Below are 16,388 nucleotides of genomic sequence, written 5' to 3'. Positions count from 1 at the left end.
GAAAGTACAGAATACAGAAGCCGCGTGGAGTCCGGAGCTTGGGCAGTGCTTCAAACATTTCCAGCCGTGAGAGGTCTGGGTCAAACGATGCTTTGCATTCAACCAAAATCTCAAATGGTAAACTCAACAAGGAGCTATTTCTCAGAAAGAATAGTGTTTCGTTTCCGGAAAGATATTCATTCAAAGTCTGAGAAAGGCTGGGGTTTTGATATCTTGTGCATGAGAATTCCCGGGGTGAGGGGTATATGTGCTTTTAATGTGTCGCCTTGCACCGCACTGATCTGCCCATTTGCTAGAGCCTGAGCGTTTTCGTCCAGGTGAGGTTTAGTACAGAACCTATTGTAAAACAGAAAGGGCTAATTAATTTAAGTTGACTACACATGTATCAGTTATTACAGTCAACGCGCTTCGAAATGTATTTACTTGTGATACTTCACTCTGACTCTACCCTAAGGGAGGAGGGATGCTCCCTTGTATCTACTATATAGGTATGTCCAGCGTCAGAGGGACATGTTTTTTTAAGACATTTTAGTCAGAAGTAGAGTATCGATCTTGGTCATTTTGGTCTCAAACTTGGTATGGTTTTTGCAAGCAAGCTAGTCTTGAATTAGGTATGTTTTTTAGGAGAAGCTACTTTTTTCCTCATTATCGGTAAGACCAGCAACTAAAGCCATTCACAATACCTTTAACATCATTCTGAACTAGAGAACTACGGCAGGTCTGAAACAGGGTATTAATTTAAGGGTCAGGCCATAAATAGGTTAGAAAAATCACAGACTTTGGTCTTAAATAGGGTAAGTGCTTTGGGAAGCGGGCCGCACAGCCCCACCAAATTTTCAGAAATTCAAAGTATTGTGTGTGAGGCTAAATAAAGCTAAGAGGCAAAAGCATTTGACGCATAATATTTCCATTTCTGTGCCAGGCAGTCTTGGTTTGAATGGATGCGGCACCTTACGTTTCGTTGTCAGTGACGCAGTATATTTAACAAATGGTAAACGCCATAGCGTGTACTATTGAGTTATGGATACACGCGGGAGGTTGCTAAGCACGAAAGAAGCGTAAGAGTCGCACTCGGCTATCGCCTCGTGCGACTCTAGCTTCTTGAGTGCTTAGCAAACCACCCAAGTGCATCCATAACTCAATAGTGCACGCTATGGCGTTTACCATTTGTTTTATAACATAACATTGAGACATTGGAACAACAGAAGTCCTTTTATTGAGCTACATCACAAAAAAATGTTCGTGTAGTCTTACATGACAAGAGAAAACAAGCGCGCGAAATTTCATTCATGACAACCGACTGCACACCAGTAACTCGATAAAGTTTCATCTTCACACAACTGTGAATACAGTTTCGCATTTCTGGCAAAAGAACGTCGGCCATTACTTTGGAAACAATGTCTGTCAAAAGATTTGCTTTGTAAACATTAGCACACGCGTCAGCAGCGTACACCCATGGGCAAATAGTAGACGCTAAATTAACCAATCAGAGCGCGCGCTTTGCTTTAGTTATGTTATAATTTCTTTTCAAAAAGGACGCCTCATGTGTGACGACAGTTGTGCAATTATTCCTCCACTTTGGCTTGAATACTGAGTTATGAAGCTAAAATACAAATGCTATCGGTTTTTTCGTGGAGACCAGCTCTTGAAATGCCGCGGTATGTCGAATTACAAATTTTCTTATTTTTAAAAGCGCGCCCTTTGAAGTAAAGCTACTGGAATTGTGGCGGAAATTCGAGAAATTCAACTAAATCTGGAAAATGTCGACACCTACGATATCAAGAAAACCTCATAAAAAAGCCATATTATACCAACGTTAATTAAACTACAATATGATGAATTAGTTACGTTCCACAATATATCGTATCTGTTGTATCGTCCAAACGCACCAAGTGCGTGTTCTTTTCTCGTAAACAGCCACAGAAAAGGGGCGGGATTGTTATTCCTGACAAGTGTTCTGTTTGACCAAAATTATGTCGCCGTAGTTGTCATCTTAACCACATTTAAATCAAGCACGGAAACAGATATCTTCGTTTCTCTAGAACACATCGTTTCAGTAAGACTTAGGAACATTTAAGTCGCCAATTATTGCTACCTGCATGACATTTTAATTTCCTTTTCTTTCCGTGACACGACATAAAATTTAGTTTCGAGAAGTTATTTTTGCTGAACATGTTTACCTTGTAAATTGCAAGCGTTTACCATGATAACATTCATACTCACTATGTCAATAAATCACTCTGAAACGGAAAACAGTACCATTTCTTTGTTGAACTAAACAAATCGGCTTAAAATGTCTCATTGGTGGACAAATCGCGTGGTATGGCGGTGTCTCTACTTCGAAAATATTTTTTTTTTTTTTCACTATCACTATCAAATCGAGTTCGCAGTTTTCTTGTGTAAGAGTTTTACTGAAATATGTTGCAAATGACACATTTTGTTGCGATACACCGAGTTTTGGCTGAAAAATTGCCGCCGTAGTTACATTAACAATTACGAACTTTACTCTGATTGGATATTACAAATCACTATGCAAATAGTTCACCCCTGAACTGAAAACAATACCGTTTCGTTTCTGAGGAAACGAAACAAAAGGGACAAATGGTAAGGAAATTTCCCGGGGAAAGTTCCAGAAAACCCGGAAATTGATGAATTTCCGTAAAGCGAATCATTCAACCGAAAATTCCGAAATTTCCAGAATGCAGATGGAACTGAAATTTCCAGGAAACCTTTTTTCGAAAATTTGGGTATACCTCAGGAGGTTGCCCTCTTTTAAGTACAAACAAGACAAGTGCGATTTCATCCTGGTCACTGTGCCTAGTTGAGATTTTCACTCCATTACGAAAACTTGCCCCAATATCATGAAAACAATGAAACATCCCTTGCGGGGTAGTGCATGCAGAGTTTTTACCATTTAATAGACTAAGGAGGCTCTTTTATCGCTGCCTCTATGTTTACAAGTGCGGTAATGGAATAACTTCCCACAGTATCCTGAGAACTGCTAAGAAACAACAGTGTACATAATTACAGTACACGCAACAAAGACGATCTTAAACTTCCATCTGTAAAACGAAATTGGGGATAGCAAAGAACTTGTTACCATGTCTTCAAAGATTGGACTAATTTAGATAGTGATTTAAGAAACTCGTGTACCATATCTGATTTTAAATGTAAATTTCTGGAATCATTCTCAGTTATGTAATTTCTTTTTCTTTCTGCATTATTTTAGTTCTAGAACATATTTTATTCCTTTATTTATGTGATTACTGATATATTTAGAACAGGACCTCTCTGTATATCACAGGTAGGTGAGTGAGCTTCCTGTAATAAATATTAGTAGTAGTAGTAGTAGTAGTAGTAGTAGTAGTAGTAGTAGTAGTAGTAGTAGTAGTAGTAGTATTTAATATTATTATTATTATTGTTATTGTTATTATCATTATTATTATTATTTAAAAACTAACCACAAGAACTTTGTTTTAATCTCCTCAGAAAACCTATTTACAAATCTTCACACATTCCACTGTCGCAGACTAAAACTTTGATGAAAATAAAAATATCATGAGATCCTAAAATACTAATTCACAAGCTCATGCCATCATCAACTTTCTAAAATTAGTGGAAACGCCCGGTTAGCGTTTAAACAGCAGACTTTCACTATTGTCATAATATGATAACAATAATAATAAGAGAAAAAATGCTATTCATATACTTAAGTTTATTATTATTATTACATTATTATTATTATTATTATTATTATTATTTTAGAGTTCTTTAAAATGTAACCTAGCCTCTGCATGGAAGCGAGGTTTGGGTTGGCCTTGTGATGAAAGAGATTGGAAACTAGTTAGCAAGACAATAAAAGTACCAAGATTTGTATGATAACAAAGTATGAAACTGTAAAACGGGCTATTTAGGCTGGGGTCGCATCAGTGAGCACATTGTGTATTTTTAGGTTAGTAATCACACTTGTACGGAAAAAAGTCTTTTATAGAAACTGCTATGATAGAGTTTGCATGTGTTAAGACCTACCAAATTTGTCAAATACTTTATACATTAAATTATAAATGGAGAAGGTGAAGTTTTTTCCGCATTCTGGCTTTGCAAAATTTCCGTGTGAGCAAAAACTCGTTTCCATCAATGTTTTGCTCTTGCCCCAATTTTCACACGGCTAGACTTTGATTGCTTACTGTATCCCAAGGAACACTTGCTATGCAGGCTTGAGAATAGATGTGACGTTTGCTCATACAAATAATTAAATACAGGGTTAACTCAAAGAACATGTTTCAGTTTGGAGGCAAATTGTGAATACCCTACATATAAATACCCAGCCATAAGTCCCAATCTCATAAAGAGTTGTTGATTAGATCATAAACAAGACCAACATACATGATATAGCTCAGTTAAAATCAAAGTTTACAAGATTAATATCTCTAGATCTGCTGGTGCAAAGTTTGTACACCTCAACTAGTGGGATACCCTTTTCAACAAAACGATATCCATCCATGATAACCAACAGACTGAACCATTGGGTTGAAAAGCAGTCACTGTTTGAAACTGTACACTGCTGTTGTACACTGGGTTCACCAGTAGACAGCATTTCAACAAATTTATGGAGTTTTTTTTTCTTGCACTTGCCAATCAAGTGTCACTCCAAGAGCAGAAGTCAGTAACCAAGCAACAGCAGAGTGCTCCTTTAAAAGGTTACAACCATTGGCAGTTTGAGGTGTCAAGGCTCTGCTTATGTGGTGAAACTGAGCCAGAAAAGCATCCAGATCCAAACCTACTACACTAGATGAAAAGGGTGACTTGATATCCTGAAAAGGAAAGTAATAGAAATATAATGCAATTAAGGTATTTTTGTTTGCTTTATGATGTACATGTATGTGCTGGTTGGAGACCTATGCCTCTGGCCCTCCAAAAGATTAAGAGTTGGGACAATTCCCCTGGTTCAACCCCCCCCCCCCCCCATACCTCCTGCACCTTTCCCCCGACGCATAGCACAGAGAGGCCCAAAAAATAATTAGTCAAGATTAGTCTGCAGTTTGCCTATTTCCTTGACCAATTATTGTAAACAAATAAAATATAATGAGTAAATTACAATATATAGAGAGGACGCCACATCAGCCTCAGCTTGTTTTCACATGGGACCTCTATCCTGGTCGAATTGGAATTTGGAGATGCTGGTTTTTGTGGAAGGAGGAAAACTGGAGAGCCCAGAGAAAAATCCTCAGAGCAAGGCGAGAACCACCAACAAACTCAACCCACATATAGCACTGGGCCAGAATCGAACTCGGGACACATTGGTGGAAGGTGAGCGCTCTCACCACTGTGCCATCCTTGCTTGTGGTAAGAAAATCTGCCATTTATTACTTTTACTGCAAAGTTTTTTTTTTTACCTGAGATTCAGAATCGTCGTGACAGAAACCTTGTTGTAATCCATTCACAGTCCCTGAAGTATAGTCATACAAGCCTCTGCATGAAGTAGTGACACTGTTGCATTCTGTTGGAAGCCATATAAAATAGCAACCTTCCCATAAATGCTGCCGTCATGTTCAGCATACTTTACAATTTTCTTTTCACTATGAAGAACTGACAACGCAGCCTGTGGGTTAAGATTTACGGTCAGAGATGTTGAAATTGGAAGGTTGCTATAAGTTCCTTTCTTATACATAGGTAATGGCATGTTGTAAGTAAGTAAGTAAGTTATAACCTTTATTTAAACACGATAAGTAATTAAGCTTGCAGTTTGTGGGGTCATGTGTAAATAAACAATAAAGAATAATTACAAAATAAGAATTAAAAAATTTTGTGACGCTGCTTGCGAAGTGATTCTATCAAAGTCTTCCTTCTGTCAGTAACTGAGACATCACAAAGATGTTGGCCCTGTGTAGAATCTTAATTCTCAATGTCATTGATAGAAGGCATGGAGTCGTGGATTCCTCGGTTTTAAAATTTTCCTCATTCTTTATACCTTTTTCATCATCAGACAACAAATTATAGTGTTTGCTAAAAATCTAAACCACCATGTCAATGTCAACCCTCTTTTCATAGCTATTCCGTGGGTGACAGTCTGTGCTCAAGGTTGTTCCAGGGTCCAATTTAGCCACTTCAATATAGTTCACAAAATTAGAAACTGCTTAAGTCGTAATTAATTTATTGCTAACTTGAGCTTCATTGCGTTGTTCTTCACAACTATCGCTAGATTGCTGTTGTAAACAATCCAGTGAAGTGGCAATCTACATTTTCTGAAATAGAGAATTCAGAGATAACAATGTTTTGATTTTGATCAGTCCCATTAGAAGTTGTTTTTATTTTGGGGGGCTTCATTCCATGCTGCAGCGTCAATGAAATCAGTCTTGAAAGGCCCAGTACACAACTCTTTTTCGTTTACAAATTCGGGGAGTTTACATGACGTAGGTGTCCACACGTTCTTTGACGCAAAAAGCGGAAGTTCTGAAGACCGTGGAAGTTCATCGACTCGTGACGGAGTGACTTGCAAATCTCTTCCCGAATTCGAATGAAAAGCAGGCAGATTCAAGTCAGTATTCCGATTTGTTGTCTGACGCTGTATTGCAGTGCACTCCTTTGCAAGCGTCCACATTGCGTTCCGAAATCGATGGCATTGTCGAATAGAAAAGACCTCGAAATCGGGAAGAAACGGATTTAGAAGCCTCTTCATTACATCTTGGTCTGCAGATTCGACTTTGCCGTTATAGCCGCAACTATTGCGGTAAAAATCAAGGAATGTAGCAGATAACTGTCTCGTACAATGTAGTTAAAGGAAACATATACTACACCTACACCTACTGCATGTTTTATGTTTTCACGCGTTTGTCATCCGCCATCTTGAAAATGAGCTCGCAATCTGCCAGCGTTTGTTTTAGTTGCGCATATTCAATGAGTAGTACTCGCCCCAGTGCCATTCGTCTGTCGCGAAATTTTGACATGTTTTGATACACTTCCAAAAGCATTTTGAGCGAGTTTCACGTCAGAAAACAGCCTTGCAAATATGTTTGATGTTGCTCTGAGTAAAGCTGGAGCAAGTATCGCTCTTGCAACATCGTTTGATGAAAATTATCCGCCAGAAAACATCATAGACGGGTGAGTAATTTACAGTGCAGTTCACACATTTAAGCATCTATCTGTCTTATCAGGCACGCGAGACTTAAGCTTATTTATCCGTATTAGATAATAATTAGAATTAATTGTACAACCCGTCTCTCAGTTGTTTGTTCTCTATATCTGTCGTTTGGGATATATTGAAATCTCAAACAATGGCATGTACATGTATGAATTAATTTCAACAAAGTCGTATTGAATTTGCAGTGACAACCGTCTAGATTGTTGTCATAGCAACGATGATTATCTAACAGTTATTCGCTTCAGACACTGAACATTTAATAATTATTCCCTGAGCAAGCGTTGAATATGAGATTACAGATAGCCAACGAGGCGCGTAGTACATACAGCTGTAGTTGGCTATAATCATTCCATATCCAACAAGCATGAGTGGAATAATTGTTTTATTAAAAAACGGCACCAAAATATAGAAAACTGAACTAAAATAAAAGTAGAAATGCCCCAAAAAATACACATGTGTTTGCCATATCTGTAAAGCATGGTATAATGGCTCATAACCCACGACGGCTAAGCCAATGAAAACTCTCAAATTGCATTATCCAATGATCTAGTTTTTTCTAATGGTGAAAATTCACGAAAATGAAGTTATGGTGAAGATTCACTAATGTTCACTGAACCTGACTCAGGCGAGTAATTGTTTTAGTATGATTTTCAGAGGTGAATATCAAGGACTACAAAGTAACAGACTAAAACATTAAAACACAGATGCAATTGTTCGTTTGCATACATGTACACACATACGCAGCCATATCTTTAATAATAAGCTTACATGTACATTGATTATGACGAACCAATTTACTCATCGAGTTCAGCTGTGAAACAAATAAACGAAACACTAAGAAAAATAAAGTCATCTTGTACATGTACTTTTGTTTTATCTTTGTTGACCTCATTCACAGTTGTCATCATCGTCTAAAAATGAGTAGCTTTAGTCTGAAGAAAAATAAATTTCGGTCAATTGATCTGACCAGTTGGCGATCAACATAACCACTTTGGTTGCGAACGCCAACTTAAATTGGCCTTAGTGCAGATTGGACATCACCAACAGCAGTGAACTGAAAGTGATTGCTGAGATACTGTAAGATCTAAGCCATCCATACATACCATAAGCCCCATATCAAATTGTGATGGCTATTTAGCTGCTTACATACTTAACGCCATGGCCCCTGGAGGAGCATAGGTTATCCACAAACTAATGCTAGTTTTCCCCCTTCTGTGCCAACTGGGTGATCTTATTCCAGTCCTTTCCTACCGCTCTTAACTGTTGATGCACTGACCTTATGGTGAATGTGCACTTTGAATTTTCTGTAAAGTGCTGGCTGCCAGAAAGCTGGCTACTTTGATTTCTGAGCCACCTACTATTTGTGAAATAATACATGTGTGAGTTGTGAAGAGTAATTGAGAAAACAGACTGGGTTTTTTGGAATGTGACTGAACCTTGACTGTCTTTGTCTCAGCCCAGTCAAGGCTATAGCCAGACATGGGGCTTGGGGTCAGGGTGTTGTGTGCATTTTCAATTAGACTAGTGTTGTAGGATAGAGATTGAAAAAAAGTTTTTGTAATCCCTTTATAATTCTTGGCATTTTGACCTTTTCTGTCTTTTTTTTAGGAAATACCTCCAAGAGAATGCGTAAAATGACATTTTCGGAATCTCTTAATTTCAAACTTTCCTGGGGAGCACATGCCCAGACCTCCCTAGAGGCTTGTCCTCCACTTCCTAAACCAATGAGAACCCTGTCTGTAACGTTGCTATGTAAATGTGTGAATCATTTCTCTAAAGCCCTACAGTGTAGTTGGAAGAAAGAAAGCAGACTACAGAGACTACGAAATTGTGTTGAGGTTTTCTGATATTTGATTCCAGTGAAAAAAGTCTAGATATCATTTTCATTCACTAAAATTTGTTATTTGAGAGTGAATACACCAAAGCTGGTAATGTATACAGTGCTTTAAACTTAAAAGTTTGGGAATACTTTAAATTATTCTGGTATTACTTTAATTAAAATTTATCCACATCTCTAAATCTGACAAGAATAATCTAGAGCAAATTCCCTTTGATTTATAACCCCTTTAAAGATGCCTCTAATTTGGCCTAAAACGTGTATTTAATATTTAATTGTATGCAAGAAGTCTTCTCATCTCAGTGACACCTGACTTTCATTAAAATCTTTCACAAGTATGCTACATACATGTACATTGTGTGTATTTCTCTCTCAATACTGTACTTGATAATTTTTCATAGAAATAATGCTAATTTTAAATTTTTATTGGTGCATTCATGTACAGTGTACATGTAGACCTTATAGTTATTTAAGCAGTGAATGATTTTTTTTTGGCAATTTTACTCCTTGAAGATAAATGATGTATGTGTAAATATGTTGTAATTAAAGGATAACTTCAGAGACCAAGTCACAAACATGTATTACAGTTGTAAATATCTATAAATTTGTACAAGGAAATTTTTGTGTAATGATACATGTACATGTATACTGTTTTTCCCTTGACACCACATCTAAGATACTGTCAGTGATGTATCTGTTCTTGTTTCACAGAAGTTTAGACACATTCTGGCCAACAACAGGAATGTTCCCTCAAGAATTCATCATCAGCTTCACTGCATTAATGAGCATAGGAAACATTAAAATCTTATCTTCAAACAGTAGGTAGACACCATTTGCTGGTAATAATAAGTCTGACGGGTAAATTGACTAATCTGCGGAATACATGTTTTAAATTTTCATTTATTTGGTTTGTGCATACACTTGCTTTTAAGTCTTTGTTTTCCTATTTGAAAGAAGGTTCAACCTCTTACTAGCAAACCCAAGATTCCAAGACTTGTATTTTTAATGCTGAGATTTCAAACCTCATCATCATTTTCTATAGACTCCACTATGACCATTCTTTACCCCTCCAATCATGGTTCATATTTTCACTTTGAGTATCATTAAAGCTCATGCCATTTGATAATAATAATAATTATAATAATAACAATAATAATCATCATCGTCATCATCATCCAATATTTACCTAGCATAACCCCTCAGTGCAAAGTACTGTTATCAATGGGGTCCAGCTGACTAAGAATTATTAAAAACTAAATTAAGTAATTTATTTGTAGTGGATGAGAGTTGGCTCCCTTCATGTATGTCAATTACTTCTTGGTTTTTCAACGTAGTCCAAGCACTGTTTCGATATGCCATATAGACGGTGACAAGAGGGCAATCCAAAACACATAAAAAGGGGAAAAATTTACAACTACTGTATGGGCATGTAGCTAATTGAAGATACTCTTCATATGGTTGAGTGCGGTATGGTTAGAGTGCTGGTGTTGGTAAAGGTTTTCCCTGCTGGCACCCTGCATGTATTTGCATGTAAATATTTATAAATTTTTGATGCAAAAAGAGTTGAACATATAAAATATTCTAATAAGCTATATTTTCTATTGTCAGTTAAAGGCCTTTGCATAGAGAAAAGCACCAAAACAGAGCCAGTGGACTTTGAACCCCTTGTAGATAAAGGTATGTACTGGTAAATTAACTATTTATAAGTTGCTTAAATCTTTATTAATCATGCTGTATTACAAAGACCATTATCATAAGTAGTTTTCCTGGTCGTTTTTCTTGGTTGGTTGTTTTGTTATATGGTACATGTACAGTACATACTTGTATGTTCATGTAGGTATGGTCAGGCCTAATGGCTAATGCACTGGACTCTGGGGGTGTTTTCCATTTGGTCAAAAATTGCAGCTGAGGTTTGGTTTGAAGGAAAACGGTTAATAAGTGCATTGTTTAGCCCACCCTACTGGAAAATACCAGAAAAAAGCAGAACTCCATAACCAAAAAGCATTGACATTTTCTTTCAAACTGAAATTTCTAGGATTTTTTGACTGTATATGGAAAGTAGCCGAGGTTAGGCAGTTCAAGACAGGCATCTGACTTCTCCTGAAGACTGAATGTTTTGCATCATTAAAAAAAAAATGAGAAAACTCAGAGATTTAGAGTACATTACTTAGAAAATTTCGCACTGTTTTAATTTCAGACAAAAAGTATCCGAAAATGAAACCGTCCAAAATTTTGAAGTGTCTGAAGTTTAAGCATCTGAAATACATGTATTATTTTATAAGTTTACAATATAGAACCTTGAAGTAGCTCCAAATCTCTTAGTTTCCTTTATGCCGGGCTTTATGGAGAGCAATGTCTGTTGAGACACTGCCTGAGATACGTAACTGCTTGATAGAATTTGTGTTATTTTCTTGTCTTAGGTTTGTATTCGTAAAATCTTGATGGTGCAGTAAAACTATCATCTTTTGATGTTGTTCCAGTCTAATTCGTGTTTTGTTACCACTGTAAATTTACTTTTAGCTGTTGATGATGTTTCAGCAAAGTGTCTGAAATTGTAGTCCCAAATGTGGAAAAAAGTGTCTGAAAATTAAACATCTGAAATTTTAACCTCTGAAATTGCAAGTAATGTACTTGAAAAGAAATAAACTGTCCAAATTTCAGCTTTACAACGTTTGTTACAGCCAAGTTAATGGAGAAACAACAATCAGAAAAAAAATGGAACTCTTAGTATGGTTCTGCACCATACAGTTGTATTGTAGTAAAACTTTCAAAAGTATTTGATACAGCTATACATTAAATTTGGTGGCCACACATCTAAAGGTTCGCAAGGGAAAAGAAATATATACAATATAATTACAGGTATATTAGGTTTTACTGTTAGATGAGTTCTCCTTATCCAATTCTTTTTGTTATTTTTTTTTTTTGTAATTTATTTTATTTATTCTTTTTATTATTTTTAATTTTAACTTGATAGACCGTATTTCATAAGACAGATACACTTCAGTCATTCATAAAATAATTAAAAACAACTAGCCATTTTAAATTATGCAGTGAACATTTCATTATTTTGTGCAAACTGTATTGTAGATTGAAAACGACAATTCTGTTTCAGAGTATGAACATACAGAAGGTCAAATGCAGAGGGATGAGATACAGGTACAGTGTATGTTAAAATTATCAAATGTAATAGCGCCAATCTTTTTTTGTGTGTTAATAGACCCCAACTGCGCCTTGCTCCAAAAACATACTAAAAAGTTGGTCAATATCCAGGCATCTTGACTGAGTCACACTTGGTAAATAACCTGTACTTATTATATGGCTTGTGTTTGTAATGGATATACCATGCACTCTGATTGGCTCAGGACATTATTGTCCTGTAATGCCTAGTGGCTGAATAAAGGCATGCAAGAACAAAGCAAAGGCCCTATAATAAACAACTTACATGTATCAACCTCAAATGTTTGGTCTTTATGCTATCAAATGGTCAATTATACATCAAGGTCTTGGTTTGAGATTTTCCCGAAAAGACCTCTCTCTCAGTTATATGGGTTATTGACCAAGTGTAAGCTCAGAATGCCTGGATATTGGCCAAGTTCTTTTTCTGCATGTTTATGGACTGAGATGGATTCGAGGTCCATAAACACCCAAAAAAAAAGAACAAAGCCGATTTCCAGCCATCTTGACCGAACAAGCTTGGTGCATAAAGGATTTATTATATGGCTTTCTGGGAATTTTTTCTTGCAGGAGACATCAGGTAGTCCCGAGCAGGCAAGAGAGTGCCATCTTGCCCAACTGGGTAGCCATCATAGCACAGACAAGATAGTGCCATCTTGCCCACTTGGGTAGCCAATCATAGCACAGGCAAGATAGTACCATCTTGCCCACTTGGGTAGCCATCATAGCACAGGCAAGATAGTGCCATCTTGCCCACTTGGGTAGCCAATCATAGCACAGGCAAGATTTCTTACCCGCTTGGGTAGCCAATCATAGCACAGGATTTGGTTCATCTTGCCAGTTCACGGAGCTACTGTAGCCATATAATAAAAATTATAATTAGTTAATCTTCAAATCTTCTATTTGACCTGACACGTTGGTCATCACATATGTCACTGGATGTACAAGCTATTGTTTGAAGTAAGACTGCAGGTTTTTGTGTCTTTTCTCTTCAGATTCCTGTTACATCTGCTTCTCATCTGAGATTTCTGATCAAGAGTGGATTTGACCATTTTATTTCAATCCATAACGTCAGTGTTGACGGCACAGCAGTACATTGAACACAAGAACACATTCATGCAGACTAGTGATCAATATTATTTGTTGAAATTAAGTTATGTGTTTTAGGAAAAGACTATCCTTGTTATGGACTTTTGTAGATACAGTGTATAAATAATTTTCATAAGAAAAATTGAACAATGAGATCCATTTAGCCATAGTACTTTAGAATCATGTGCGTGCAAAAAGTAAAGTCTGCATACGAGCAGAGTGGCTCATCAGGCCGGAGCTTATCCCAGTTTCTGTAGCATGAAGCTACTAGACGTATTTGTACTCCCCCCTGGACGGGATGCTAGTCCATCGCAGGGTTACCGCCAGCATTAAGTTCGCCAGTACCCATTTATACACTTGGCGGAGAGAGGCACTGTGAGAGTAAAGTGTCTTACCCAAGAAGACAATGTTCAACGCAATGTCCCCGGCCAGGGCTTGAACCCAGACAGCTCGATCCGGAGACGAGCGCACTAGCCATGAGGCCACCGCACCTCCCACTGCATTATTATGGTACATAATTATTTCAATACATTACACCCAATTCACGTTTTGTGTCTTTAAAGATGATGTTGTTAATTTCTTACCGAAAAATGAATGCAATGCAGTGAGTCTAAGTCTCCCATTTTTGAAAAAATTGAAGTAAATTCACCAACTAATCTTCCGATCTAAGCTACACAATTCAGTTTAAGTTGGAACAGAAAGTAGTTCATTAAGAAGTTTATTTTTGCTAAATCGTTGAGAAAAATTCACCCCCGATTTCTCGAACCTCTCGATTTTCAAAGCACCTAGGGGAACATATTTCGATTGAAATCAAGGCACGTTTCTTAACTTTTTTGATAGCGGAGCCAAAGATTGTTTACAATAATCCAGAGGTTTGAAAACTGAGGGTTTAAAAAATCGGAATTCCACTGTACAAGCAAACTTCAAGCAAATATCTATGCCACCCTCATCACAATAATTTAAAAAACTCGGGGTGGGTGGGTTGGTGGAAAGAAACTTTACGGTACAGTATAAACAAATGCGTCAATAAAAATCAAGCAAAACAAACACGAAACTGTAACGAAATGATACCAGAGGGTGTAAGTTACTAAACGTTTTTTTTAACCACCTGGCTGCGCATTGAAGTAAATTACAGTGTTTGCGATAGCAACGGTCATCTTTACATATATGATCTCATATTCTATTGCGTTTCAGTTTTCATTTGCATTTCAAGTTCCCAAACACTATTTAGGTGTCTTCTATAAAATTTCTATAACTCTTTCATTTTCCAATTGACAGGCAAATTGCATCAGAGTGCCAAGATTTTCAGTCAATGTTGACTTTAGTCCTGCAAAATTTTCATTTGATCTCAAACCTCTGCACTGGTATCGCAGAGGTCATGGGTTCGATTCCTGTTCAAGCCTGATTTTTTTTTTTTTTTTTCAGGCTTGGCCACAATTTTCGGGTAAAATTTGATGTTGAGCTCTTACTTAAAATCTTGAAAACGGCTCGATGGATGCTCAAAAGATTGTTTCCATTAACACGGAGATTTGAAAAACTGATGATTTAAAAGCTCGGAATTCCACTATACAAGTGAACCCAAAAAACCCAGAGTGGGTGGGTTAGTGGAAAGAAACTTTACAGTACAGTATAAACAAATGCGTCACTCAATATCAAGCTAAACCAACACGAAACTGCAATAAAATGATACCAGAAGGTGTAAGGTTTTTCAATTTCCAGTTGACAGGTAAATTTCATCAGAGTGCCAAGATTTTCAGACAGTTATTACGTGCAAATTTTAAGATTTTTGTTCATTGCTGTGTTACTGTAGATGCTTGCTGTTAGTCCCAAATGATAAACCCGATTCGTTCATCCTCTAAAAAAGTGAAATTTTCAGAACATTAACTCAGATGTGTCACGTTAAACTCAGAAGTTGTTTTTAGTCACACATTAGAGCTGGTCTGTCATTTATCTTTCATTATTATTTAGAATAAGCGACACGGTTTCACAGTTTTCCTATTTTCACAGTGAGCACTTATAGCAGTCTTAGAATTAATCCTGTGCGTGATCAGGACATAAACGCATGGGGGGAGGGGGGCATAAGGACGTGGGTCCTCGGCCTACCTTTTCAGGGATTAAAATCGCCGTTGTAGTACCTCTTAGTGTGTTCAGCCTCAAAAGGCCCACAGCGCAGGTTTTTGCGGTATCTTTTAGGGTATTGAGCCGAAAAAAAAACATGATAGGAGATAATGTGTTGTTTTAGAATTTATACCTCTTAGGGATGAAAGCCATTTCAAACCACGCCCAAAAAACAGGATCTTGATTCTCTTAGCGATTCTTTTCAAACTTTCCAACGCGCACCCCTATCCTTTTTATATGGGACTCTCCCCACCGGATAAAGGTTCCCATCCACAAAAGGGGTTTCCTCATAGTGATTTCACAAGCAATTTATGTTTCGTTTTGGTGATTAGGTAATAGGGAGTTTAAGCACGCGCGTTTTTGAGACGCGGACGGCAACCGGAAGAAAAGATTTCGCATGCTAGGACCGTATTGTCTCCCAGATTTTTTATACTACTCATCTCTAATGAAGACAAGATACTTAACAATGTGAATATGGTTGTGTGAGGACAAGTTAAAAGTGAAAGTAGCTCACTTCCGGTTACCGTCCGCGTCTCAAAAACGCCCGTGCTTAAGTTGCCTAATAAACAAGAACGGAGAGATTCCCCAGAAAGAGCTTACGTCATGAGCTATTTGTATGACTTTCCCATATCTAACAAGGGGAGTCCCGTTTTGCCCGATTACAATGAGAGGGGTTCTCGGTAGGGGGTGCTGGAATATCAGTTCTCGCATATATTATCGGCAGTTTCTCGGCTATTAGCGAACTTAGCAGATTTCATATCTCGGCTATAAGTTGAGAAAAGCGTCCTCTCAGCTGATAGTTCAAATTTTGACCAATTGAATTCCGGGCCTTGGAGAACTAACGATTTGCTGGAGTCGTTGCTGAATTTTGCACCGGAAAATTATTTGCGGTCTTTTAAAAGGCTCAATTATTTTAAGCTGGCTGAGAACAATTTTAATTTTAAAAATGCCGTGTTTTCTTGTCAGCTTGTGATCATTTCCTGAAGTTCCGAAAAACCAAACAAAACATGGGTTACTCACACAACACTG

The 16,388-nt window shown here is 37.4% G+C and overlaps 2 protein-coding genes across 3 annotated transcripts; one reads left to right on the top strand and one right to left on the bottom strand.

Moving 5' to 3' along the window:
- Window positions 1–3,462: 3,462 nt before the first annotated feature.
- On the bottom strand, window positions 3,463–6,772 carry LOC149114182 (uncharacterized; the record flags this gene model as incomplete). Its single annotated transcript, XM_089286038.1, has 3 exons — window positions 3,463–4,646; window positions 5,445–5,716; window positions 6,299–6,772. Coding segments are annotated over 3 exons (996 nt in total), but the record flags the coding sequence as incomplete, so codon positions are not given.
- A 133-nt stretch (window positions 6,773–6,905) lies between these two features.
- On the top strand, window positions 6,906–14,405 carry LOC110047638 (intraflagellar transport protein 25 homolog). 2 transcript variants are annotated; one of them, XM_089286741.1, is made up of 5 exons: window positions 6,906–7,101; window positions 9,693–9,796; window positions 10,587–10,655; window positions 12,091–12,134; window positions 13,148–14,405. In XM_089286741.1, exons 1-5 carry the CDS (start codon window positions 7,010–7,012, stop codon window positions 13,250–13,252), a joined length of 414 nt encoding a protein of 137 aa, XP_089142867.1. In that variant the 5' UTR covers window positions 6,906–7,009; the 3' UTR covers window positions 13,253–14,405. The 2 variants fall into 2 exon arrangements, with proteins under 2 accessions (XP_089142867.1, XP_089142866.1); XM_089286740.1 differs by having other exon boundaries at window positions 9,690–9,796.
- Window positions 14,406–16,388: the final 1,983 nt, after the last annotated feature.

This window comes from Orbicella faveolata, unplaced genomic scaffold (assembly GCF_042242905.1).
Source record: "Orbicella faveolata isolate gen_17 unplaced genomic scaffold, um_ofav_v1 contig_14, whole genome shotgun sequence".
Taxonomy (NCBI): domain Eukaryota; kingdom Metazoa; phylum Cnidaria; class Anthozoa; order Scleractinia; family Merulinidae; genus Orbicella; species Orbicella faveolata.
The sequence above is the reverse complement of the archived record's forward strand: the minus strand, read 5'-3'. Positions and strand labels throughout refer to the sequence as shown.